Raw genomic sequence first — 25,901 nt, 5'->3', positions numbered from 1 at the left:
GGATTAATAATCCGGTTTTCTTTTAGGGAGGGAAACTTACATCCATTGTAGTGACAGGTTTGGGGGGGGTCTCTGAAGTGCTGGAAGGCACAGCATAAGAGAAGGGGCAGAGTTAGCAAAGGTGGTGTCAACTGCAGCATCTTCTCTCAGCAAAGTGTCATCTGGTAGTTTAATCCCTCACCTGTGTGACTAAACCTTGTCTGTTCCTGCCCTCCTTCCTTCCTCAGGTGTCCCTTCTTGCATAGAACTACTGGAGACACAGAGAGGAGGTATCACCTGCGCTACTACAAAACTGGAATCTGCATCCATGAGACAGACTCCAAGGGAAATTGCACCAAGAACGGAGTCCACTGCGCCTTTGCTCATGGGCCCCATGACCTGCGCTCACCCGTGTATGACATCAGGTCAGTAGAGCCTGGGGCTCCTGGGAAAAGGGTAATTTCTGTGCCCAAATGGAAAAGGAGATGGTGGAAAAGGTAATTTCTGTACCCAAGTGAAAAGTGAGATGATTGAACGGCAGTACTGCTTCAGCCTGAAGTGAAGTGATGGCGAGATATCCCTTCCTAAAAAGGCAAATATAAAAAACCTCCAGGGAGGATTCTCAAAATGGGGGAAGGGATCATACTTTGGGAACTGATGGAGGGGGTCAAAACAGTGCATCTGGAGTTCCCAGGGAGTGAAGACTTACTTTATTGCAGTTGCTGTTCAGCTAAAGATGTTGTGACAAAACATGCATGGCTGAGATGCACCCACTTAGCAAATGCTCCAGTATGTTAGTTTTTACATACATTTATCTGACTCTTCCTCTGCTCAGTCTGTTTGTTCATTTACCTCTGTCCCTGAAGAGAGCTTCAGGCGATGGAAGCTTTACAGAATGGTCAGACAACATCTGAAGGAGGCATCGAGGGTCAGTCTGCAGTCGCTGCCAGCCATGCCATGATAGAGAAAATACTCAGTGAGGAGCCAAGGTGGCAAGGTGAGTGTCACCAAGGGTCAGTGGGGCTGGGAAAGTTTGGTCTCTGTGAGTGCCTGCTCCTGTCCTAAAGTTTTATGTAGTAAATATGGATTGTGGTCATCTCTCTTGACTCAGTAGGGTTTTTTTTTTTTTTTTGCAGATACAACGTATGTGTTGGGAAACTACAAGACAGAGCAGTGTAAGAAGCCCCCCCGGCTCTGTCGCCAGGGTTATGCCTGCCCCTACTACCACAATAGCAAAGACAGAAGACGAAGTCCAAGAAAACACAAATACAGGTACTGTGATCCTGGGTATTGTACTTCCCAGCTGAATGGTGCAGTATATTGGAAATCTGTGGTGCAGGAGGCAGGATTTTAACCACTAGATAGTTGTTTATGTACTGAGAGGTATGAAGGATGGACTGTTACTTCTTCCTAGCAGAAAGATAACAAACAAAACAAGGAGTTTTCCTGTATATAGTAGCCAGTACTCTAATAAATTAATTGTTAAATCATGTTACAACTCTGATTTTACAGCAAAGAGAAGCTGTGTCTCGCTTTCCCTTACCACACAAACCTCTGCTATAGAAAGTAGTGCAGGGAAGAGAAAACAAAAGAAAGTTTTAATCCCCATCTAGAAACAAACTCATACAATGTGTTCATGGTAAAGGATTCAGAATCATCAGGCTGCTTGTTGTGTATGCCTGGTGATGGGGATCATGAGGAGGGACTGTAGCTGGACATGCATTCTTAACCAGCTGCTAAAGGCTCTGCTTTTGAGGCACCAGGGTGTTCTGTCACTCAGCTGTCACTGGATGTTTTCAGTGTGCTGTGTCTCCCTGGACGCATTTCATCCAAATTATAGGCCCTCATTTCCTCCAACACAACAGAGCTTTTGTTGTGGTCTCAGTGGGGCTTTTCCCTAGTTCCTTTCTGAGAAACATAGGAGCAGACCAGAAAGCCAGGAGTGAAAATACCAGGGATGCTCTCACTTCTCTTCCCCATCCCCAACATTAACAGAAATTCTTGAATTGGCACTGAAATTCCATATTTAAAAAAATTAAACAGGCAGCAATCAAAGGATTGTTAATCTCAATGCTTTAAGGAGAGGTAGAACCACTAGGGCAGTCTTCAGGCAGCAGCCAGGTGCTTTTTGCCCCTCTCTGGGCCCTTTGGGAAGGGAAGAGGGGAAAGCTTCGCTTCTGTGTTTTCCCCACCCCAGCTGATGTGGCTGTGCTGGTGCTGCTATCTGCTTCCCTCTGCTGTTGTTTGAGGGAATGGTTAAGAGCATAAAGAGCAGGGGAAGTAGGTCATGGCAAAAATTCGGATCTGGGAAAAGGAACTGCTCCTGGCTGGGAGAAAGAAAACGGCCTTGCCTTTTCCCCAGTGACCTGACTCAGCCTCTTTTCCACATGGCCACACTATAAACCTGGAAACATACTGCTGTAAGGGTATTATGTGTTTTAGGATTAGCCAATTAACTTCTTAGCTTTCTATGAAGGTGCAGTTCCAAAACAGAAACCAGACCCAGCGTCTCTGACACTAATCACATCAGCTGCTAATATTGTTATGCTGGTTCAAGTTGTATTTCGTTTCAAACAGAGAATTAAGCCATGTTTTTTTCATTGGGAAATTGGAAGAAGGGGGAGGAGATGCAATAGCAGCTGGGTGGGGGCTGGGGAAGCAGCAGCCAAGCAGATTATACAGCTGAGGGTGGGCAGCCAAACCTGCCCCCGACTGAGGAATTGTAACATCACAGAATGGTTTGGGCTGGAAGGGACCTTAAAGCTCTTCTTGTTTCACCCCCTGCCATGGGCAGGAACACCTTCCCGTATCCTAGGTTGCTTCAAACCTCATCCAGCCTGGCTTTGAACAGTTCCAGGGATCCAGGGGCAGCCACAGCTTCTCTTGGCAACCTGTGCCAGGCCTCACCACCCTCACAGAGAAGAATTACTCCCTTGTATTTAATCTACACCTATTCTTTTTCCATTTAAAGCCATTCCCCCTTGTCCTGGCAATCCAGGCCCTTGTCTAAAGTCCCTCTCCAGCTCTCCTGGAGCCCCTTTAGGTGCTGGAACAGGCTCTGAGGTCTCCCTGGAGCCTTCTCCAGGCTGAGCACCCCCAGTGTTCCCAGCCTGGCTTCAGAGCAGAGGGACCCTCAGAGCACCTTTTTGGCTCTCTCTGGACTTGCTCCAGCAGGTCCACATCCTTGTGATGCTGGGGGACCCAGAGCTGGATGCAGTCCTCCAGGAGTGGATCAGAGAGGGAGAATCACCTCCCTCCACCTGCCCAAAGTAATCAAAGCCCAGAGCGCACCTGTGAGTCTGATTCCTTCTGCTGCTTCCTTTTTCCACAGATCTTCGCCGTGTCCCAGTGTGAAGCACGGGGACGAGTGGGGAGATCCCAGTAAGTGTGAAAATGGAGACTCCTGCCAGTACTGCCACACTCGCACAGAGCAGCAGTTCCATCCAGAGGTACAGGAACCTCCTCACTCCACTTAGAAAAGCAAAAGCATTCCAGTCTTACAAAGTAAATCACTGTGCTAGGTGGGAGAGGATGTGGGCTGCTTGGTCCTGGGATGCAGAGAAGCTGCATGTTGGGAGTAAATTGCAATTCAGCTGCTTGACAGAATAGACTGTATGGGAGAAGGTAAGAAAAGTGGGGGAAAACTCAAATAGAGGAGCAGTGTCAGGTATGGGGGTCCTTTGGAAAGCACAGTGTGGGTCTGCATGTGAGCAAACAGCATCTGTTTCCTTGACTAAGAGTTTGTGGTTCGTGTTGATAGCACTAAACACCACCAAGCTCTTAGCCATGAGCATGCCCAGAGCATTCCATATCCTTACAGAAAGTGTAATTAAGACCTTTTCGTAGTCTGCTTCATATTACAGTGTTGAAAAGCTTTGTGGGGCCCGTATCTGCACAGTAACCATTGTCACCGCCTGTCAAACTGGGGGGAAAGGGAATAATCCATTTGCTACAGTCCTTGTCAATGGTTTGTTATTTTCCTTGCAAACATGTGGCTGCAACTTTCTGTGCTGTCATCTGTCAGCTGATTCCTACCTTTTGCCATTTGTAATGTCCATGGAGCTTCCAGTGAGTCTGAGGGACTTCATGGCAGATGGTGACCTTTGGGTGAGCTGGTGTGTGGTGGGTTGGTCTCTGGGTGAGCTCTAGCTGTCATGGGCATATTTTGGTGTTTCCAGAGCTATAATGGGTTTTCCTTTCTTTGAAGCAAAGCACTGAAATGGTCACCCTGAGCTCTGCTGGCCTTTGCACTTCTTATCTGTGTCCCTACCTTGCTGTCAAATTTCTTCATAGTACTTCTGTACCGGGTGGTCACTGTTACTTTCTGTTCATTTCTGTTTGGTGTTTTCTTTTGTTTTGTTTGTTTTTTTCCCCATCCTTAGATCTACAAATCCACCAAATGCAATGATATGCAGCAGTCTGGCAGCTGTCCCCGAGGACCCTTCTGTGCCTTTGCACACGTAGAACGTACGTGCACTACTTCTCTCATCTTTCCTGGATGTTTGAGTTGTGGAAAGCTTCTGACCAAGAGGGTTAAAATGCAGAGCTGCAAAATCAGAGCTCCTGTGAAGGGTTAACTTTGATTTCTGTAAAACTGTGCTGATGTGGGAGGTGTTGGCAGAGCTGGAGGCAGTAGGTGGCCTGTAGGACTCAGCCTTTAGGTCTCCCTGCTCTGTCTCTTGAAGGATCTCCCTTTGTTCCCTCTCTCCTGCTCAGTTCTCTGGGTGTCAGTTCAGGAGGATGGAAGTGGAGAAAGCTGCTTCTCTTCTGTACATGGATGAACTGTACCTAGCTAAATTGCCAAGTGTCATATCTTAAAAAGCTGAAGATAAAATTCCTGATTATAGATAATTTATTGATCCATTTTTTTTAAAGAAAGCTATTTTACTGTTTATGAAATTTTACTTAAACTCTCAGTCTTTAAATCAGGTTGGAGAAGAAAAATATGTTTTGTTTTGGTTTTTTTTTTTTTTACTGCTTTATCTCAAATCCTCTTTTCTCAATAGCTCCCTGACTTATAGGGCATTATTTCAATCCTCACTTTAATCAACTATAAACTAGTGATACAGTTTTGGTTGTGGAAGTTCTACCTGCAGGTGGTCCTAATATTCATAAATAATGGTTAGTTCCTGTCCTAGGGCTCTTCCTCTGTTGCTGCTCTGCACTCTCACTGCTGAATTTGCAATGATCAGAGCAGGTTATTCACTAGATTTATTCTGATACTGACTCACTACATGGCCTTGAGAAAATCTCTGTTATTTGATTATCCTTTGTAAATGAGGGAATTAGTAATTGCTGCCTTTGACAGGGAATGAGGAGAGTAAATTCCCTACAGGTTGTGCTGTTCCTCTTATAGGAAGCCTTGTTGACAAGCAGTAATTATAGCTGGAGCTGTGGGCTGTAATGGCCCAAAACACAGCCATGCAGTTACACAGTGGGATCCAGCCAGCTTTAGAAAATGAAATCTTGATAAAGCAACAGTGTTTAGCAAACTTCCTTGGATATAATATAGTATTTTTGTTTAGGGATGCCCTACCCCTAATAAGATTACTACACTTGATATTATATTACTTAGAGTAACCTTCTGTGGCATGTAGGTCATTACAACTTGGTAATTTCTTGTGCTGTCATATGGATTTATATCTTTTAGTCCTTCCTACAAAGGTCAACAAGGACAGGCCTAATGCAATTAAAATAACAGGAATCCATTTATTATGTCTACTCTTAGCCTGAGTTTTTCTGATTAATAGCAGGAAACCAGCATTTTGAGGATATTTAAATATAGATGTAGTGTCAGTTCTATAGTTTTTTGTGAAGATGTTGAGTGTTAGATGTAAATCCTACAAATCTACAGCATCTCTACCTTCCAAACCAGGGTCACTTTTTTTTTTTTGTAACGATTTGTACTGAGCACAGATGGAAACTTTAACTCCCTCAGCTAATTATAATGCACCCATCAACTCTGTGCCAGGCAAAGAAGGAAACTCTGCTTAGTTCAAGAGAGCTGAATGAGTAACACACAATTCATCCAGAGACGATAATTCTGGAGCAGCGTTAATGGTCTAAAGAGCAGCACAGTGTGTATGTGATGACAGTAAAAATGTGAGGAATATTAGATAAGCAAACAAGCCAAATAAGGTTTCTTCTTACTTCTACATTTTTAAGTAGGTGCTTGTGGGGTATTTTTTCTCTCAGGAATATCTGGGTATTCTTGTTCCTAAATGTTTTGTGCTCTGTGGCAGTGGCTGAGCTTTGAGGGTGTTCCTGTGCTTTGTCTCCCACAGAGCCGGCGCTCAGTGAAGATTTGCAGCAATCCTCAGCCGTGTCCAGCCCCACCCAGACAGCTCCTGTGATGTACATGCCCTCAGCAGCTGGGGACTCTGTTCCAGTCAGCCCTTCCAGTCCACATGCCCCAGACCTTAGCAATGTATGTAGCCCTGTGGAGTAGCCTGGTCCATATTGTGTAAATTTGTGTTTCTCTGAGTCTGTTCTTTCTCCCAAGAAAAGTATCCAAAAGCCAAGAGGATATGAGATTTTTCTTCTAGTTCTGAGCTCCGTGATTTTTTTTTTTTTTGCACATACATTCAGTGGCTTTAGTATTGTCCTCTCACCTATAAAATTTCCAGGCCTTCCTTTCTGTGCAGGGTTTGTTGATGTACTTTCAGGAAAGTGGAATACATCCGCACATGCAGTCCAGCTCTTTCCTGTTTGGAGGTACACATTGGGCTTAGCTTCCAAGACCTATAATTAAAGTCTGTGAGCCAACAGCCTCTAAAGTACATAACTACAATTGAGTTTGTTTACATATGTAATCTCAGAGCCTTAGCCTGTGCATATTGCATGGTGCATTACAGGATGTCCTTAGTTCCCTCCGTCTTGTACTTCTGGAGACAGCTAAACTCTGGGATATGTTTCAGATTGTTGGTAGTTAGTTGTCCATACAAGAAAGAAGATGTCTAAGTGCTGAACAGATAGTCAGAGTCAGATTAGAAACCCATGGAATGCTAGACCACATTTTTACTTAGCTTTTTCTTTCTTTTTTTTTTTTTTTGTTAAGTCTTTCCTCTGTGTACTGCACTTGATAAGGTGTGTAACCTTTTCAAATGGTTGGCTGAAACTTTGAGAAGGTACAAGACATGAATTTAACTCATTTGAAACTGATCAGACTTGAGGTGAACTCACCTAGGACCTCTGCTTTATTTTATTCCCTCTCTTTGAGGAGGGAAGCTGTGTTTGAGCCAACCTAGCAGTTCATAGCTGTCCTGAATTGGATTGCGGGTAGAATTCCAAACAGATCCTGAAAAGGGACATAATATTGTCTCTTATTAAATAACACTGGAAAGCAATATAAACCAAAACCCCTTCATCTTATGAAGGTATCATTTAAATTCTCTGTAAACTGCAGGACAGTTGAAGATATCTCCTACTTTTAGGCTGTTTAGGTCTTGTCTATCTCAAGCTCTTTTTTAAACAGTCTTTCCTAATCCTTGGATATGTGCCAAATGGCAGCACATGTCTGTCTATGACTTCATCACTCCACAGGGCATCTGCATGTAGCTTGCAAACAAATATGGCTTTGCTGGTGATCATTTTACATGATGAATTAATCAGAGAAAAAGGTCCCTGTAGCAGCCAGCCTCACGTGGCCTGTTCTGTTTTGTATTTGTACTGTAGGTGTGGAATAAATCAGGAACTCTGCCAACTAGCCCCACCTCCACCACAGTGAGTAGTTATCTTTGTGACTGTAGGGAAGCGTGGACAGCAGAATGTCTGTATAAAAATAAAATAAAAACATTGTAGGCTGCTCCTTTTTTTTTTTTTTCCCCTGATGCCAGCCCAGACTGTGCCACATTTGAATCTGTGATGTCTGAAGCACAATGTGCTTGCCAATGGAGGCAAATAATTCCTTGTCCCAGAGAAATGGGATATTTGTGTTCATCCAGGTGGACACATTCTCTAAAACTCAACTTCCTTTGCTGCTGTCTGTGGCTTCATCTACAGTGCAAAACTAGCCTTGTTGCATGTGATTGTGATCCCTGGTATTAGTCCAAAGAATGGAAGTGTTGGAAATCATTGGGTTTTTATTTAATGCAGCTGTTGATACCTGACTTGTGTCTGCATTAAATTTTGGAGATTTCCAACTGGAAAGCAAAAAATACCATATTACATATAGCTCAGATATGCCTGATTGTTGTGACTGCCACAGCACCTTTCCAGGTTCCACACCACTACCCAGAGTCAGGCAGGAGCCACTGTAGCCTAAGGAAAGGGAGAAGAGTGTTATGGTCATGTTGGGAACCTCATCAGTCACCTCTGAGGCCTCAGAAAGAATAAATGTCACTAGAGTTGTAGGTCAGATTTTCCAAGACTGCACTCCAAAGTAACAACAATAAAACCATAATTGTGGGACTGTGTAAGTTCAGTGGAGCTTTTTCCTGTTTTTTTAATGAGTGTTTACTGGAAGCTTGTATGGTTGTGTTGGCTGTCAGTGTGATCAATCTACAAACAGTGATGTGATTGAGCACTTCCATGGATGCCTCTCTTTGAGCAATTCCTGCTGTCTGGCTGTACTTTCCTGACACTTGTTCCCTCTGTTAGATTCTTTGTAGGAACAGCAGTCTTGGAAGCCCATCTAATATATGTGGGTCTCCTCCTGGTGCCATTGGGAAGCCCCACAGCTTGGAGACCATTGGTTTTCCTCCAGACTCAGTCACAGCAGCTGGCAGCTACAAGAAAGCACCGGGGTTTGAGCGAGAAGATCAGGTTGGGGCCGAGTATTTGAAGAGTTTCAAATGCCAGGTTAGTGGGGAATATTGGCTGGAAGAGCTGGGGGGATGAAAAAGAACAAAAAATTGCCCAGTCTAGCTTGAATGGGGTTTTGTTTCTGATGGAACAAAAGTGGGAAAACACTGTTCTCATAAGAGCAGTTTCTGGATCTCTGCTCTTGCTTTCAGTCTCCCTTCCAGCCTCTTTCATCTCACATCTGGTCTTGTCTCCCTTGCTGCCATCACACACGCAGTTTGTAGAAGTCGAGCTGCTGCTTGTTTTCCTAACCCCTCCCAACTTCTGTCTTGTGTTGACCCTGGGTAGCTTCCCACATCACTTCTTGCTCTTTCTTTATCCATGTTCAGGTCCTTGCCAGGAGTTGCTGTGTCTTTTGCTCCATTGTCTCATGGAAACTCAGCCTTCCTTCTGTCTTTCCACTCCAGACTCTTACCTTGGTCTCCATGACTTGGTTTGTCCTCTGTTCACCATTCCTCTGGTGTATTAAAGATGTCATGTTAGTTGTCTCTTGTTTCTGTGGCTGTATCATTCTGACCCTTGACTCTCTCCTGTAGCTTCTGTATTAAATTAGAATTCCTCATTCTTATTTGAAGAACCCTCTGAATATTACCCAGCCCACATCTCTTAATGACATTCTCTCTTATCCCTTTTGGATATCCTAGTCTTGCCTTGCTGCTTCCTCAGTCTTGTTCTTGGTATTGTGCCTTATTCATGCTGCTCCCTAGGCCTGGGACAATCTCTTCCATCTCTTTTGCCACACATGAGCTTTTCTACAGTCAGTTCTTGCTGTGAATTTCCTTTCTTGGTGTTACAATTAATAGTTTCTCTGCACCACCCTTTCCAACCTGAGCCCAACCTAGAGCTTGGGTTTTTATTTCAGTTTTTAATTCTCACTGTGTTGGTAATTGTATCTTGATTTAGGGGGAAGGGAATAGTTACTTGTACAAGGAGGTGCCTGCAAAAGTATCTCCTACAAGTTCTTTTGGACCAGAGTATAAAAAGGAGTAAGAATGCCAGGTCTCTGTTGCCTGAGAACAGAGAGGACAAGAAGTGCTGCTTTCAGCCTGACTGTGTTTTCACTTTGGTCTGTGACATTAAAGAAGTCAGTCTTAATGAGCCTGTACTGCTGTGAGAAAACTGTGGAAATATCCTGTCCAGACAAGGTCTTGCATAAAATAGTTGAATTTAGAAGCAGACTCCATGGGTTTTATTTATTTTTATGGCTTTGGGAAAATATGGCCAAGCTTTGCAGTAGAGCCAGTCCTGAGCACTGTTTAGTCTAATTAAAATGATGCAGTGACAAATCCAGATTAAGCTGTATGCATGTATGCTCTCTTATCAATGCTCCCTTTGTCTGGCCTAAGGGGGATGTGCCTTAGGAAACTGCAAATTGATGCAACACGTCTTTGGGGGTAAAGAGCAGAGCATGCTGTGATCTTGGCACTTCTTGCAGGCACAGCAGCTTGTAACAGTTGTTTAGAAACAAAAGGAAAAACATGTCCTCGTTCTCTGTGGCCTCTGCTGCAAAGGAGGAGTGAACCCAAAGCTGAAGGACTGAGAGAACCCCTGTCTGCTGCCAGCAGAGGCAGGGTGCCAAGGAGGCCCTGCTTTGGAGAAAATGGGCAGCAAGCCTAAGCCAAGGAGAAAGGGGATGGAGTATGAATAGGAGTTGTAAAAGGAGGACCAGATGATGAGCATTTGTATCTGAAGTCAGATCTGTGCTACAAAGTTAGTGTATTCATGTAACTGCTCAATTTTGTGGCTTTGATTAAGCAAAACCTGTGTTAAATAGGAATAAATAGCTATTAAGGTATAGACAGAAGTAATCACAGTTGCCTTATGCTAGGCTTCTACAGACAAGATTAGGTGTCTCATAAGTGTCCTGATTTAATTTTACTTTAATCTATAATTTCTTACTTTTTAAATTCTATTGTAATTCCCTTTGGCTGCAGTGGGCACCAGAGATTCTCAAATTTCCTGTAAATTAGATCAATAATGAGGCATTTAACTTTGTCAGCTCCTGTGTGAAAACATCAGAGGAGACACTCTGGCTCAGTTCTGCAATGGCCTTGTCATTTTTCCCCTGTAGAATTGGTACAAATAGTTTCTTACTTATTAGAATGAAAAACACACCTTCAGTCTTAATAGATTCCACATAGTTTATGGTAAGGCTGAGCCAGCAGTTAAAGCTAAAAATACTTTTCCCAAGTCCCAAAAGATTTAGCAAGCTGGAAAAATGCTGGCTGCACTGGAAAGACTTGAATGCCACGACCAGGAGGTGTTCCCAAGTCTTGACACACAGCACAGTAGGTTTGTTCCATGCTGGTCAGAAAACATTTAGTTTCACTCATAATTTATGTCCCTTGTTCTCTTCCCTGACTGCAACAGAGTGAGCTGGAGAATTTCAGCCTGTCCTTTGAGTGTTTGTCTCAATGTGTGCCCTTTCTAATGTTATTCAGAGCTAAAGGAGACTGGCTTAGTGGTGACATTTTGCTTGCTCTATTTTTCCCTTGCATTGTGTGAATTCCAGGCATTGGGAATTGAGGCTAACTTGGAAATATGTTCACTTTTCTCCTCCTTAAAGAAAAAAAAGCACTTCCAGTAAGACTTAACTGCAACAGAGGCAGCTCCCCACGCTGGCAGGAAGCCTGTCAGTGGGGGCAAGGCTGTGTGTGTGCCCTCCCCTCAGCTGCTGACGTCTGAGATTGCACATTTTGTGTTCAGCTGAGTGTCAGACAGGGCAGGGCTGTGCTGGGTAATGCAGCAGCAGCTTTATCAGACACTCACAGAGCACAGCTCTCGCACACGGAGGAGAGCCAGCCCATCATGGGCTCCTGTGTCATGAACATGCTCAGGGAAGTGAGAGAACACTGCAGAAGGATCTTCATGTCCATCTCCCAGCTGCCTGTCTGCCAGCTTTGACCTCTCTGTCTGCCCACGGGCATTGAGCTGAGCAGAGAAAATGATTTAATGAATAAAACCAAGGGAGGAATTCTTGCACTGCTCTTTTGCCTGTCTGGTTACGTCACCCCTCTCCAGCACTCGTTTATCTGTGTCATGAGACTGTTCAGCCAAGAAGTCAAGGGCTATCACTTCACCCAGGGTGGTGCCTCATGTGCTGCTGTGGCACATCATGCCTCAGTTTCCTGCAGAGATGATGCCTGCCTAGATTTGGGATAAAAATCATGCTTGCTTTATGGCTGGAATGTGTCTGTGTTTCACACTGGGGGGTTTGGGGAGTGAGTAAACAAGCAGGGTTGACTCCCAACACTTTTTTGCTGCCTCTCTGTGCCCAGAGGTTGGGATTGATCTCCCTGTGGCATGTCACAGCATGGGAGGAAGGGAGCAAGGCCTGCAGCCAGACTGACAGGCTCCTGAGGCCACTTCCCAACTGAATCCAGCAGAACTGACTGATGTTGCAAGGCAAGAGAGTTGATATTCATTAAAGATATAATGCTGGAAGGACCTTAAGCTGAATTTTTAGCCTGGATAGTAGGATTCCAAATGTGTATAGGTATTCATGCAGTTTTGCAGTTCAACACAGCCTTGGCCTCACTTATGTGTTCTACCTTTGAGCTCTTACATTAATGGATGAGGGGAGGATTTTTTGTAAAGTTAGTTTGGTGGTGTTGCCTTGAAAATTGGTTCGTTATCACTGTTTACTTGGCAGTCTTAGCTGGGAGTGGGAAAAGTTTGAGGAAAAATATAATCTACATACTTTTATTATCCCCAAACTGAAAAATATTTGCATAATTTAACAATGCAGTGTGCCTCCCACCATTTCTGGCCCTTTCTGGGTCTTAGATGCAGTAAGGCTGATGAGTTAGTTATAGCAAGGCAAAAATAATTTGGTTTTGATCTTGGTTCTTAGAATGTGCTTTGTGCTAGCAGGGGTCTTACAGCAGCATTAAAGGCAAGTGTCACTGTGACAAGTCTCTGCATAACTCTAGGAGTGATATCTTGCTATAGAGAAAGCAAATTTCTTGGAATGTTTAGTTTGCTGTGCTTTTCCTCTCCCCAAATTCTCCAGTGCCTTGAGCAGCCCAAGAGAGGAGTGGACTGTGTTTCCCATGGCTTCTCCAAAGCCAGCAGCCAGACATTTTTAATTTTGCTAAATAATCCCTCTGCTTATCTTTTGTTTTGTTTCTTTACTTCAGCAAGCAAAAATGAAGTCTCACTCCCTGGAACACAGGAGCCAGGAGCAACCTTTGTTACAGCCCAAACAGGTACGGAACGGCTGGCAGGGCTCTGAACCAGCTCAGGGCTTCCAGCACCACAGAGAAATCTGTGGATCCAGACATCTCTGCAGGGAGTAACTAACAGTCCAGACACCATTAGGGATGCTCAGCTGGAGGGATTACTTTATGAAGATGGGATGAGTTGCTGGAGGTGTTATTTGTGAGTAGTTAGACCTGAGTGAATTCAGGGTAGAGTCTGGATTGTGCAGGAGAGAGTCTTCAAATTACAGAAAATTGAGCTGGAATGGATCTCTAGAGTCATCTAAGTTCAAGGATTTGGCAAAGGGAATTTAATATCAGGTTCTAAGTCGTGTGCTGAACTAAATCTGAGTGGGTGATTGTGTGGCCCATGGATGTGATTGCATGCAACCTGTGGGTCACAGGAGTTAATTCTGGGGCAGCCTGAAAGATGTTTAGAATACTGGGGGGTTGGGGGGACATAGAATGGAGAACAGTCGACAGAAATTAAAGAAAAGCTGTTAATCTCTCCCCACCCCCAGCCCAGTGGTAGCAATAGCCATCTGTCAGGTTGGAAGCAGGCAGGAAACAGGTTTGCTGCTGGCATTTGGCTCCTTCCTGCACATTTCTGAAGGGGTTCTGTAAAGTTGTTTTATTTCCTACCTCTTTTGCTTTCCACACTTTTGTTTCAGGACATCCTGGGCATTCTCCCAGTGGGGAGCCCACTGACATCCAGCATCTCCTCTAGTATCACCTCCAGTCTGGCTGCAACCCCCCCGAGCCCCGCCGGCACCAGCAGCATTCCAGGCATGAATGCCAATGCCCTTCCCTTCTATCCAACCAGTGACACCGTTGAGTCTGTCATAGGTAACTTTGCCTTTTTCACTTATGAAAATAGGGCTTCCTCAGCCATGGATCTCCAGGTATGAGACTTGGAATAACGTGGGTGTTCCAGTGACCTCCAGTTTTCCGTGTCTGTCAGTGCTGGCAGATTCTTGAAGCTTGTTCTGTGACTGTGACACATCTGATGTTTCCTGCAGGTCATTTTGGATGAAATTCACCCACGGGACCAACTGAAGGCCTCTGAGCCGCTCACTCAGAATGTCCATGGTGTAAAAGGGCTTTAGTTTTAGCTTTGTCAAAGTGACAAAGAGGTCTTGGACTAGGCAGGAAATCACAGGGGCATTTTCCACAGTTACACCCCTCAGTTCTAAATGACAATTTTATAGCCAGAGCTACCATCAGGTAGATTGTAAGGACTTTGCCCTTTGTAGAGTGTAGGACAGAGGCTGTAAGAGAAAGGGAAACAGGAGAGTCCAGAGAGTGGAGTCACTCTTAGCTAGGTACAGGCTTTTTGGTCACCTGTTTTTCTTCTTCCTTTTTTTTCTTTTTTTTTTTCCTTTTTTTAATTAAATGTAACGTTTCTGAGGTGATCTCACTAATTTGTTAAAAATAATAATAGAAATGAGTGGGCATGTGTGGGATGGAATTATATTGATCATCATTAGTGATGAGGCATGTTCAAATAGATAGAACAGTTTCAGGCATTAGTAAGCTTTATTTTACCAAATATGAGAACCTCAGAGATGTTTTTCAAGTGTTCCCTTCTCCTGGTATTTCTTTTCCAAGTGGCTTTTCGGGAAAGCAGGGACAAAGCACAAACCAGACCCAGACATGCCATAAGCCAGTGTTCCTGTACATAAGGGACAGACTTAAAAGAGCAGTTTGGGGAAGACTTATGGGATCTGCTGTTAATTAATCCGATTGTTGTTTTCATATACCATTTGGGAATACTTTTAAGACAAAAAGAAACAGGTCGGGTTAAAGAACCTGAACTGAAAAGCTGCCCATGACACTTCTGCCAAACCATCTGAGAGCAGGATGGAGAGTAGGGCCCTGAGAGGTAGCGAGCACAGGCTCCTCTGCATGTAGGCTCTTTGGGCCACCCTATCTCTTGAAGTTGTTGGTCCTTTATAACATAATTGGTACCTCTGTGTCTGGCAGAGTCTGCCTTGGATGACCTGGACCTGAATGAATTCGGAGTGGCTGCCCTGGAGAAGACATTTGACAGCAGCACAGTGCCCCACACGAGTGGCATCATGATAGGTACATGAAAGCAACAGAGCTTTCTTTATCTTCTGCCAAGCAGTGTTGCCCAGTCACCTCAGTGGAGCCAGCCCAACCAAGCTCTAAAACCAGTCCCAAAATTACATTGGTTAAAACAGCAATTACAACAAACTCTGGCAACCCCTGAGCATCTTTGAAGTGAGAGCTTGCCCTTACTGACTAGCAGAGCTGAGCTGTTGCCATTGGGCCCAGCTGTCTTAGGGATGTTTCTTGAGACTGAATGGGACTTGCCTGATTTTTTTTCCCTTTTTTTTTTTTTTGTTTTTTTTTCTCTTTTTTTTTTTTTTTTTTTGAATGTGTAAGTGGACTCCAGAAGGCATCTGATGCATTTCAAATCAGGCCAAATTATAACAATTTGCATCTTAAGCAGCAAACTCTCCCTAGCTGTAACAGGAAACTTAGTGACCTGGTAATGCCATCCATCTGTCAGAGTGTCATCACGGTCTGCTGATTTTGTTCCTGTAATGTCTGTCTCATTTTGATATATGGAGGTAGGCTAAGGCCTCTTCTACCTGTCTCTGATGGGTGTCCAGGGAAAAAAAGAAATGTCTCATAACTTTTTTGGAAGTGGTTGTAGTTTCTGGCTACCCTTGCTGTGTAAAGCAGCTGTTTGAGCAGGATTTAACTGGTTGTCTGAAGGTTTCCAAGGGAACTGCACTGCCTGGAGCTCTATTGAGGTAGGAAAAGACCTGTGGAAAGAGTATCACTTCCACTTCTCTGCCAAAGATTAGAGCCTGTTGGAGGTTTATTGTTCCTGTCTGCTGCCAGCCCTGCTGCTGCTGCTCCCCACCTGCAGTGCCTTAGGGATCCTCCCCTTCTCCCTCTCTTCACCTCAGGCCTGGGTGTTACCTGGTGACCTTCTAAGGAGGGACATAGATGAGGACAGAGTAGGGCTGGGATCTCCCTAAATCTGTGAGTGGCAGGCAGAAGAACCTCTGGTGTAAGGGAAGTTGATGTCTTTTGTGGTTAGGCTTTTGTTTAGTTGGGGTTTTTTATTATTGATAGATTCAGGCACTCAGGTATGTGTAATTACAACCAGTCAGTGGTTTTAGTGGTTGAGATCATTGTAGTCTTCTCACTACAGGTTGTTTGGAAGTATAAAGGCAGAAGCACATGTTTTAGAAGTGAATTTTTCGTGACAAAGTATTTTACCAGATACCAAATTAATCTTCTCTAGACTGACAGGGACTGAGCTATGCTCAGAAAACCTTCTGTTCCTTGGCCACTGAAAGAGTAATACATTGAATTGTGGAGGGTTTTAACCTATGTGGGTCATGGGATGGCAGCTTCAGTGCTCCTCTTAAAGGCTGAGAGGGGAATGAGACCTCAGGAGAAGTGGAGGGAATCCCGAGGGGTTCAGGGAGGAGAAAGGGAACCTGACACCTTCTGCTCTGAACTCCTGCCTGTGCCCACACCTCATGGTCATACATAGCCATCCTCTCTGTGTGTTCTTTGTCCAGGTGGGAGTTTGCTGCAAAGTTCTGCTCCTGTAAATATCCCCGGGTCCCTTGGAAGCTCTGCCTCCTTTCACTCCGCCTCTCCTTCTCCACCGGTCAGCCTCTCATCGCATTTCCTCCATCAGCCCCAGGGACACTTAAGCCAGTCAGAAAACACGTTCCTGGGGACATCAGCTTCTCATGGATCATTAGGTAAATGCACAGTCTGTGTGTCCCATGTACATGCCTGTCTGTGCCATGTAAGTATTTTTTTTTCAGTTTGCTTTAATTTCAATGTGTTATTTCACTGCTGCCATGTATCCCTTCTTCCCATGAGAACAGCAACGGGACTAGAAGCTGTTTTACCAAAAGTCAGTTAATATCTCATGAACAAGGGAGCAATTTCCTCTTCTTCCCTTGTTTCTAGGCTGGGGAAAAGGGGCACATAGGTTAATTGCCTTGCTCTGATGATGCCTTTCAGGGAAAAGAGCTCTGTCTTTTCCAACACCAGCAAAGCAGTGCTTTGCTGAGATTTCATGTAAAACTCAGAGCTGGGTCCTCAGCTTAGTTTAGTTTAGACTGCAGTTTGCCCTTGGGACTGCTTGTGGGCCAGATTGGCTTCTGGAAGCCCTAGAGCAGGCCTGGACCATTGGAACTTTTTCTTCTGTTTGACACTCTGCACCAGTTCTGCAGTGTGGACTTGCCAAAAAGTCAGTGTTTCAGTTTTGTCCCCTTCGCTCCTTCCCCTCCTCGAGGGTCTTTCTCTTGCATGAGGGACTGAAGAAAGAGAAATTACTTTGGAGCTTCAGCTGTATCAGGAAGAACAGGGAATTTAGCAGACAAATCCATTTTATTATCAAGACACGAGATTACCTTGAGAAATAAAACTGTTTGGCCTCCAGGCTACAGGGACACCAGTTCTGCTCATTTCTGTTTGTAACAGTAACTATTAATTCTCTCTATTGATGCTAGACATAAATGCCTCTTAAAATCTGAGATACACTTTAATCTTTACTATTCAGCTTAACCTAATAAAATGATTACATGCTTGTGTAAGCTCTTTCTGCATGCACTTATCTGTGTAACTGCATCCCTTGTTTGCACAGCCCAAGCCCATGTTTCCATGCTTGCTATTGCTGCTTGTTTGGCTTTAACAGCTTTTACAATTACTGTAATAAAAGACATCAGAAGCCATCTCTGCTCTTAATTAGGTTGAGGCTGGCTGTTTGTCCCAGTTTTTGTAAGGAAAGGAGAAATTGCTGTTTCAGAAGAAATTAGTTATGTTTATCTTGACTGTGTATTTATACAAATAAAAAACCAAAAATTGCAGGAAATTCGTAAGTGCATTTAAATAATTTATTTATAAAATATATTTTTCCATAAACATAATAAATCCTTTGCTGGGGTTCTGAGAAGATATTTAAATAGTATCTTAGCAGTTGGCAATCATCTGTTCCATTTAACTTAGTGAATGCACATAACATGTCAAGTGTGTAATTATCACTTATTTGTATTGAAATTGAGTTAAAAATACCTAGTTCTGGGCTGGTTTCCACTGTGCTAGGTGCAAAATGTGCAGAGAAGGCTTTCCTGCCCAAAGGGGCTTGATACTTCCAATGTGAAATGGGAACAGCAGATGGAAAGAGGGAGTTAAAACAAATTACAAGATCAGCCTGGTCAGCACTGTGGCAGAATTTGTGGCTTGCCAGCATCCTGCTTAAGGCTGGATTCCCATTCAAGAAAACTGAGGTTTAAAAAACAAAATGTGAATTGGGATTCCATTAAAACTTCTTGCTTTCAACTGAGCACCCTTCAGAGCAGCTGAAATGGATCTGTGGTAAGTGGCCTGAGCCAGCAAAGATCCCTTGCTGCTTTGCTGAATGAGTTCATGTGCCTAAGCCCTTGGTGAAGACCATTTTGTCACTATTTGTGTCTTGGCTGGGAAGTCAGTGGTGCTGGGATAGACCTCAGTGAGAGGCTCCTGATTCCAGGGTTCACTTGCAGGCACAGTTTAGCTACTGTGAGATCAAAATTATCAATTGCAGCTCAATTTAGGAATATTCCCAGCCACTGGTGAGCACCACTGCATGAAAATTACTCCCACATCAAACTGGAGCAACCTGTGCGGGTCAGAGTCCACACTCTGTCTCAATATTCCATTTTCCTACTAGTTTCCTCCTTAATGCAAAGTGTGGGTACCTATTTTAAGTGAAAGTTATTGAAAGAGTATGAACATTGGACTCTGGAAAAATAGCCAGTTTTGTATACAACTGATATTCTACTCCTTTGTCTCCTAAGCCTTGAATTTCGTCCTGAAAAGAGAGTTTATTTGAACAAGCTAAAATAGGGAAATGGCTAATTAGTTTTCTTTGATGCTGCTCACTATCTCCGTGCTAGAACTCTGCAGAGGACAAAGCAGATACAGATACTATTGTCTCTACTTGTTTATAAACAGGATTTTCCAGTTCTGTTCCTTGTGTATGGAAACAGTAATGACTTGGAGCATTTTTGTGTCACTGTTTGGAAGTGAGATTCCTTTTCTAAGCCCCACACTGAGGAGACAAAAGCAGAAGTTTCTTAGGGTGTAGGGTGGGAGGAAGCACCACCTGGGCTCTGTGAAGCAACTCTGGTGGCTGTGCTGCACTGAAAATTGGGAGGTAGAAGCAGGTCAGGGGTTCCCCTGAAAGAAGGGGCATTCAAGCTGACAGTCAGCTCTGCTGTAAAAGTGATGCTTCTAAAAACAGCCTGATTCAAGAGTTGCTTCCACTCAGTGTCATGGTTCCTCCCTGCATCACTAAAGATGAGTGTGTGAAATAACCCTATAAAGTCCCTCTGTGATGGACTCCGGGCACAGGGGGATGAAACTGATTTTTAAGATTAACTTTTTATCCTATATGCACATTTTTGAATCCTGGATTTCACAGGGTTAGGGAGGAAATGGGGGACTTGCCAGCACCTGTGACATAACCCTCTCTATTTCCCTGTGAAACAGGTTTAAATGGGATGAACAGCAGCATATGGGAACACTTTGCTTCAGGGAGTTTTTCGCCCAGTACCTCACCTGCATTTCTGTCAGGTCCAGGTGCTGCGGAGATGGCACGGCTACGACAAGAACTGGATGAGGCCAACGGCACAATAAAGCAGTGGGAGGAGTCTTGGAAACAAGCCAAGCAGGTACTTGGGCAAATCCTGGGATTAGGGAGTGTAAAGGAGTAGGGGGTATCAGCCTTTCAACAGGCTCTTTCTGGCCATGGAGGTGATGGACAGAGCTGTAGGTTTTACAGGTGCTCAGCATTCTTTCCTCTCCCTTGGAAATCACCAAATCACTTGGCCTGGTGCGTTCAGGTGCTGAAATTGTGAGGCCAGATGTCACAACAGATGCCCTGAAGTGTTTGACAGTCTATCAGACCTTTGATTCACAATAATTTATCAGTATGCAGAGTTCATCCCCTGAATGCTGTGAGCCAGATGAGCAGAACCACAGCCCAAGCAGATGGGGTATGTGGAACAAGCAGTGCCTTGAAGTAAAGCTCCAAACGTGTTTCAGAATTTGGGAACAGGCCAGATTGATCAGAACTGCTGTGAGGAGAGTATGGAAATTGATAGCTTTGCCTGGGTTTCTCTTTGGAGACAGACCAAGTTTTCAGACTGCTTCTTTTATCCTCTTTGTTGGGACTTGCAGGCTTGTGATGCTTGGAAAAAGGAGGCAGAGGAAGCAAATGATCGCGCCAACACAGCTAACATGGAATGTGAACTGGCCCGGGAGCAGAGGGAAGCCTTGGAGCTGCAAGTGAAGAAACTGCAGGAGGAGCTGGAGAGGATCCACACCGGGCAGGACCCGCAGTTCCTGCGCTCCTTCTCTGACCTGGAGACGCTCTCGCTCTCGTCGCTCTACACTCTGCAGAAACAGCTGCGGGCAAACCTGGAGAAAGTGGACAAGGTGAGTGCCAGGGCCTGGCAGGGCAGGGCTCTGCCCTCTCTGCTCCTACAGGTCACAGTTTTTCCCCTTTTCTTTATTAGACTCAGAAATCAGAAGCATATCAGAGCACTTCCAGGTAGATGTAATCAAAGTGAGCTCTAGCTGGCTCACAGGAAGATAACTCCATCTTCTTTGTGCCTAAAGTACAGAGTGTAAATCAATCAAAGCTACTCTGTCGATCCTAAAGGTCCTGAAAGGCATCACACTGTGCTGCTTTCCTTTTGCTTCAGGAGATGAGCAGGGCAGCCAGCTGAAGCCCTCCCTGCCCTTCCCCAGCCCTCGGCGGCGTGCATGGCGCTGACCTGTGCCCTGTCCCCTCTCTTGCAGGCGGTATTTCAGATGCAGTCAGTGAAATGCCTTGACTGCAAGAAGGAGAACCGGGTGGTGTTACCGTGCCAACACGCGGTGCTGTGTGAGACGTGCGCTGAGGAGGGCGAGTGCCCCATCTGCCACCCCAACAGGCCCCACTCTCTGCAGTCGTGACCTTCCGAGGACGCTCCTTCCCATCATATCCTATAGAACTTTGTAACTTTATACATACGTACATATATATGTATGTGTATATATATATATGTATATATGTGTGTGGATGGGCGTGGCTGTGCACGTGTAGGGACGTGCACACACACGCACATGCACACATGAAAACAGAAAATTAGTTGCAGAGCACTTTTTAATATTTTACATCCCGTATCTAAACTGCCCCTCACCCGTGCCCCACTAATTCTAACTCTTGATGAACCTTGAGAGCTGTTTTTAATACAGATCAAAGGGCCATTTGCAAAGAGTCTGTGTTTCTCCTCTTTTCTATTTAGGTGATAACAAATTTTTGACTATTTCCAGAAGGACTTAGAGTGGGCAAGAGGGGCTTCCACGTGCTTTCCAGAGGAAGAGTTGAGATCACGGGGAGGATCGAGGTGGTTTGAAATGACTTGCTCATGCCTTCGGTCCCCCTGCTCTTTCACTGACCCAGCTTGGTTAAAGCCGTCCTCCCTGATGGGAGCTCTGCCAGGCTCCTGCCTGGAGGGCCTCACACTGCCCATCTCTGAATGTGCAGGAACTTTGTCTGTCATTTAATCAGCAAAGTTCACTTTTTAAATTTTTTTACACTCTTTGTATATTTGTATGAAAAGATGAAAAGAGGGAAAAAAAAATTTCTATTGGACCTAGAGCAAGCCAAGCCCCAAAATTCAGTGACCAATGTTCACTGCTGATGCAGCCAACATGTTCCAGGTCTGAGCAGCCTTAGAAGTATTGCCCTTGGGTGAGCCAAAGCCCTTTATGAAGGAAATTTGGATGCAGATGGTTAGTTCTCTCCAGGCACCACTTTGTCTGGTGGCTGTTCAGAGACTTTTTACTGTTTCAGACCAGATTAGTTTTGTTTTAGCCACAGGGACCTGATTCGTAGTCACTGCTGAATTGCATGAACCAATTCCAGGTAGGCTGAGCACATTTTTGTTGCCTGTGTCAGCAGCTCAAGGGTGGTTTGTGGATTGCTGGCTCCAGAAACCCTGGTGCTGGAGATGTGTGGTGACAGAAATAGTCCAGCAGGACAGAGAAATGCCACCAGCTCAGACCTGCCCAGCAGCTGAGCTTTCCTGTGACTTTCCTTACCAGCATGTCCATTGGATTTTTACATCAGGTGGATTGCAGTAACCTGCTGGGATCTCAACCAAAAGGCCACTCAGTTGACTAAACATTTTTATTTTGCACAGGGATGCTCCTGTGCTGCCCCTCCATGACCTGGAAAAGCACTGGAACCTCCAGCAGCCCACTGTTGTAGGAAAACTGAATTTTTACCAGAGCCTCTCAGAAAGCTTCATATTTAATACAAACACATAATTAGGTTTGTTTCCATAATTCCACCTTTCCTCTCCATGGAAGGGGTTAATATGCATTCCCAGATGATCTCTTAAGTGCAGCTCTGTGTAGTTCTTTTTTATGTTTTCCCATTAACTTGTTTTTGGGTTTTTTGGTAAAAATGCTTTTTTTCCATGTGTATTTTATTGTAACTAGCATCAGGTTTTTAAATTTTTTTTAATGGAGAGACACTGTTGAGTGACTATTGTGGCTATGTTGTTTGGTTATAGCCTTTGAATGTCTGTGCCATGGGGCAGCATATCTGCCTTGGTCTGATCTTAAGGAAAGACCTTTTATTAAAATACATGAACATTTCTCTTTTTTTTAGGAAAAATAAAAAAATCTAAAAAAAAATTAAAAGTGGGGGGGAGGAGGAGGAAAAAGCCCATTTAAGAAAAAAAATTTACTAAAAAGTTTTTTTTTGTAACTAACTTAAATCATAGGAAATAAACTCTTGAATCAGATCTTTAATATTTATAAGCAGCAGAGCTGATCAGCCCATTTTTGGCTATGGTTTGTAACACTTTTTATGAGCATGGAGGTTTCTCTGCTCCTCTGCCTCCCTGGGGGCTGCTCAGGGGTGATGCTGCCTTTTGCCAACCCTCTTTTTCCAGATGTGTCCAGCAGCAGCTCTGTGATTCCAAGCCTGGGCTGTCTCCTGGGATTTGCAGTCACGGGGTGATGCAGGATTTGGGGGGGTTAAGGGCAAAGAGCTGTTTGCCCCCAGTTTCCCTGGGGTACAAGGAAAAATTCCAGGCCAGAGAAAATGTGTTTTTCCCTTTTGAGTAAAACAGTTTCTCTGTTTTAAAACTTACATTGAAGGACCAAAGAATACAGAATTTCACCTGTTTGTGGCCCTTAAATTTTAACTTTCCATTGCCACACTGCACTCATGGCAGAGCAGCCTGAAGGAATTAGCACTAGACCCTTCCCTTGTCCCCACCCCCACCTCTCTCAGCACTCTCTTTGCACAAGCACATAGACTTTCTCACTTTTCTCTGGTTCTTGAAGAAACACTTCCTAAATTTAGGTTTCTATCAATTTGTTTGCTGCTTAAAAAAAAAAAAAAAAAAAAGGAGAGGAATATTGAAATGTGAATTTATTTTCTTAAGCATCAGATGGAAAAGAGAACTTCATCTTTGCATATTTTGTGAATGTTCTGGTGGGCTATTTAAAGACAATTTCTGAACCAAATTAGGTGGGAGCAGGGGGAAGGAGCAGCATTCCTGACCCATTCCAGCAGTTGTTGCTGCCTGCTCCGTGCAGGAAGGACAAACCATAATCACAGCACTGCAGTTGAGGCTTAAGAGTCAGCGATCAGCTTTTGTATGGTGTAAAAAGAGCTGAAATAAACCTGGTGCTAATAAGTGCAGCCCCTGTCACGTACTGTCAGGCTTCCTTCTGAAGCAGGAACTCCCTTTACAGGACACACAGTAACACAGCACAGCTGAGGGGGCTTCAAAACAAAAGTGGGGTCCACAGGGTTCCTTGGGGAGCAGCCCAGCTGAACAGCCCTGACCATGTCTGGGTCCTGCCTCCTCACACAGACTCCTGAGTGGATAATGACATTTTCCTCCCCAAATTTTTGGGAGCTTCAGAAGAGCTGACCTTGGTGACGAATTGGGCAGGTCGAACACTTCTGAGTTGAGAGCTGGGGGAAGGAGCTGTGGTTGTGATGTGAAACCACAGCATCCTAAAGGTCAATAAACTTTTACATTATTGCGGAAAACCAACCTAGAAGCAGCTGGCTTGGGACAACACTAGCCTGGGTAGGTCCAGAGCAACAAGCAGGGTCAGAGCTGTAGGTGAGAGCCAGGAGCTGAAGGATTTTAGCATTTTGGGCTAACAGGACCACTCTGAGCTCCTCTCCAGCCTTAGGTAGCCATGTGCCTGCAGGGACCGGGAAAGGTCTCGGAGCTGGAGCACATTTCCTAAAGCAGATCCCACCCCTGGGGGTCCCTGCAGCTGATCCCCTGCTGAAGGGTTTTACACTTTTGTACATCTCTGAAGCTGAACCTGAGCCACTGGCAAGGCTTGTGCAGCTGAGACAATGAAGAGAATTCCTTATCCTGGGAGGAAGCCCGTAACACTGAATGGACTCAGTCATCCCTTGCTGTTCCACCAGCCTCTGAACCTCCTCTCTTCCTCCTTTTCCCCTATCTGAGAAGGAAGAATATTACCAGTGTTTTCCTCCAGAGTTATTATAATCCTTGGAGTGATGGCCAACAGCAAAATAGATGTTACTGATGTAAAACCTAGTATTTTAAAGGTGAAGTATTCCTGCAAAGTAGTGACTGCATTGGAGAGATTTCTGGGGCTTCCCCACTCTGTAGCTTCCAATGTTAAAACAAAATAAATACAGTATACATTTAAAAAAATAATAATAATACACACTGCAGTATTTCTGGTGGCAATTCTTGCCCAGTCCCTTCCCTGCTTTCCCCAGGAGGAAGGGCACTGGGCAGAGGCGCCCCTAGTCCGTGTAGAAGTTGGCAGAATGGTGATCAGTGGTGTAAAACGTGTTGTTGATTCCATGTATAGAACTGTGATTTCAGCTGTCGTTCTCTCGTACTCTGTAAATATGTGTTTTGGCTGTCGGAAACCTGGTTTAGACTCTTTTCTTGGCAGAGTGAATTTGCATGTGGGGCTGGAAAGAACTCAATCTGTGTCACAGTTTCCAAGGGCAGGATGGATTTTTTTTTTTTTTTAGACGACAATAAATTTTTATTTTTTTGCTAAGAAAAAAAAATACAAACCGAAGCGGTGTGTGCGTGTGTGGTGTGCGCATGGGTGCCCCGGTGGATGTGCAGCCCCGGGCTCTGCTCTGGGCCTTGGGAGGGTGGAGAAATCTGGGCTTTGGAGCCATCAGAACAACAGCTCTGTGGCCAATTTTCACACAACTAAGAATAATTTCTCTCTGAGCTCCCCTTCCTTTTGGGGGTGTTGCAATTCATTTTCCTGATGGAGGTGTGGTGAAAGAGAGGGAACATCAATGCAATGTGGTTAAAGTGGGGCAGGGACCTCTTTGGAAGTGGCAAATCTAAAAAAATCTCGTCCAGATTCTTGGTCTGGACATGGATTTGTGTCCTGGAAGGGCCAGGCTGGGCAGAGCTGAGCTGTGCCTGCACAGTGGATACAGTGTTTTGTGTGCTGGCACCCAAAAGAACACACCTGGCCTGTGGATCCAAGAATTACCTCTTAGTTTTGGTCTAATTAATGCTTCAAAGATGCATCAACCACTTCCCATTAGTCCAGTCACAACAGTAATCTGAACGGGCCCATTTGTATTGCAGATTATTATTGGTAACTCAATAAAATCAGTAGATCTGAGTGCCAGCCCCTTCCCTCTTGTGTTCTGGCCATCCACCTGTGATTGGGTTCCTCACCAAGATTAGGAGGATGATGATGGAGACTTCTTCATCATTCTTGCATTTGCTAGGAGCTGGTTTTGTGTGCTTCAAGCCTTAATTTTTAATGTTTGGGGTGTTCTGCTCCATGGGCTTGGCTGCACTCTGACTGATTCAGGTTTATTATTCTTCC

The 25,901-nt window shown here is 44.6% G+C and overlaps 1 protein-coding gene across 6 annotated transcripts in view; it reads left to right on the top strand.

The window, feature by feature from the left end:
• The window catches only part of UNK (unk zinc finger), a 44,872-nt gene extending 19,751 nt beyond the window's left edge, over positions 1-25,121 (top strand). The window contains exons 3-17 of one of the 6 annotated variants that reach the window (XM_030287206.4): positions 228-404; positions 846-976; positions 1,116-1,251; positions 3,311-3,428; positions 4,362-4,446; positions 6,264-6,406; positions 7,654-7,701; positions 8,578-8,778; positions 12,921-12,989; positions 13,652-13,826; positions 14,964-15,065; positions 16,547-16,735; positions 19,599-19,696; positions 20,205-20,462; positions 20,829-25,121. In XM_030287206.4, coding sequence (XP_030143066.1) covers positions 228-404; positions 846-976; positions 1,116-1,251; positions 3,311-3,428; positions 4,362-4,446; positions 6,264-6,406; positions 7,654-7,701; positions 8,578-8,778; positions 12,921-12,989; positions 13,652-13,826; positions 14,964-15,065; positions 16,547-16,735; positions 19,599-19,696; positions 20,205-20,462; positions 20,829-20,984 — 2,086 coding nt within the window. In that variant the 3' untranslated portion in view covers positions 20,985-25,121. Of the gene's footprint in view, positions 1-227; positions 405-845; positions 977-1,115; positions 1,252-3,310; positions 3,429-4,361; positions 4,447-6,263; positions 6,407-7,653; positions 7,702-8,577; positions 8,779-12,920; positions 12,990-13,651; positions 13,827-14,963; positions 15,066-16,546; positions 16,736-19,514; positions 19,697-20,204; positions 20,463-20,828 lie in introns of all 6 variants that reach the window. The other 5 variants (XM_030287203.4, XM_030287208.4, XM_030287204.4 and 2 more) reach the window with 5 other exon arrangements.
• Positions 25,122-25,901: the final 780 nt, after the last annotated feature.

The sequence above is a fragment of the Taeniopygia guttata genome, chromosome 18 (assembly GCF_048771995.1).
Source record: "Taeniopygia guttata chromosome 18, bTaeGut7.mat, whole genome shotgun sequence".
Taxonomy (NCBI): domain Eukaryota; kingdom Metazoa; phylum Chordata; class Aves; order Passeriformes; family Estrildidae; genus Taeniopygia; species Taeniopygia guttata.
Note: the sequence above shows the minus strand (reverse complement) of the source record. Positions and strands in the feature narration are given on the sequence as shown.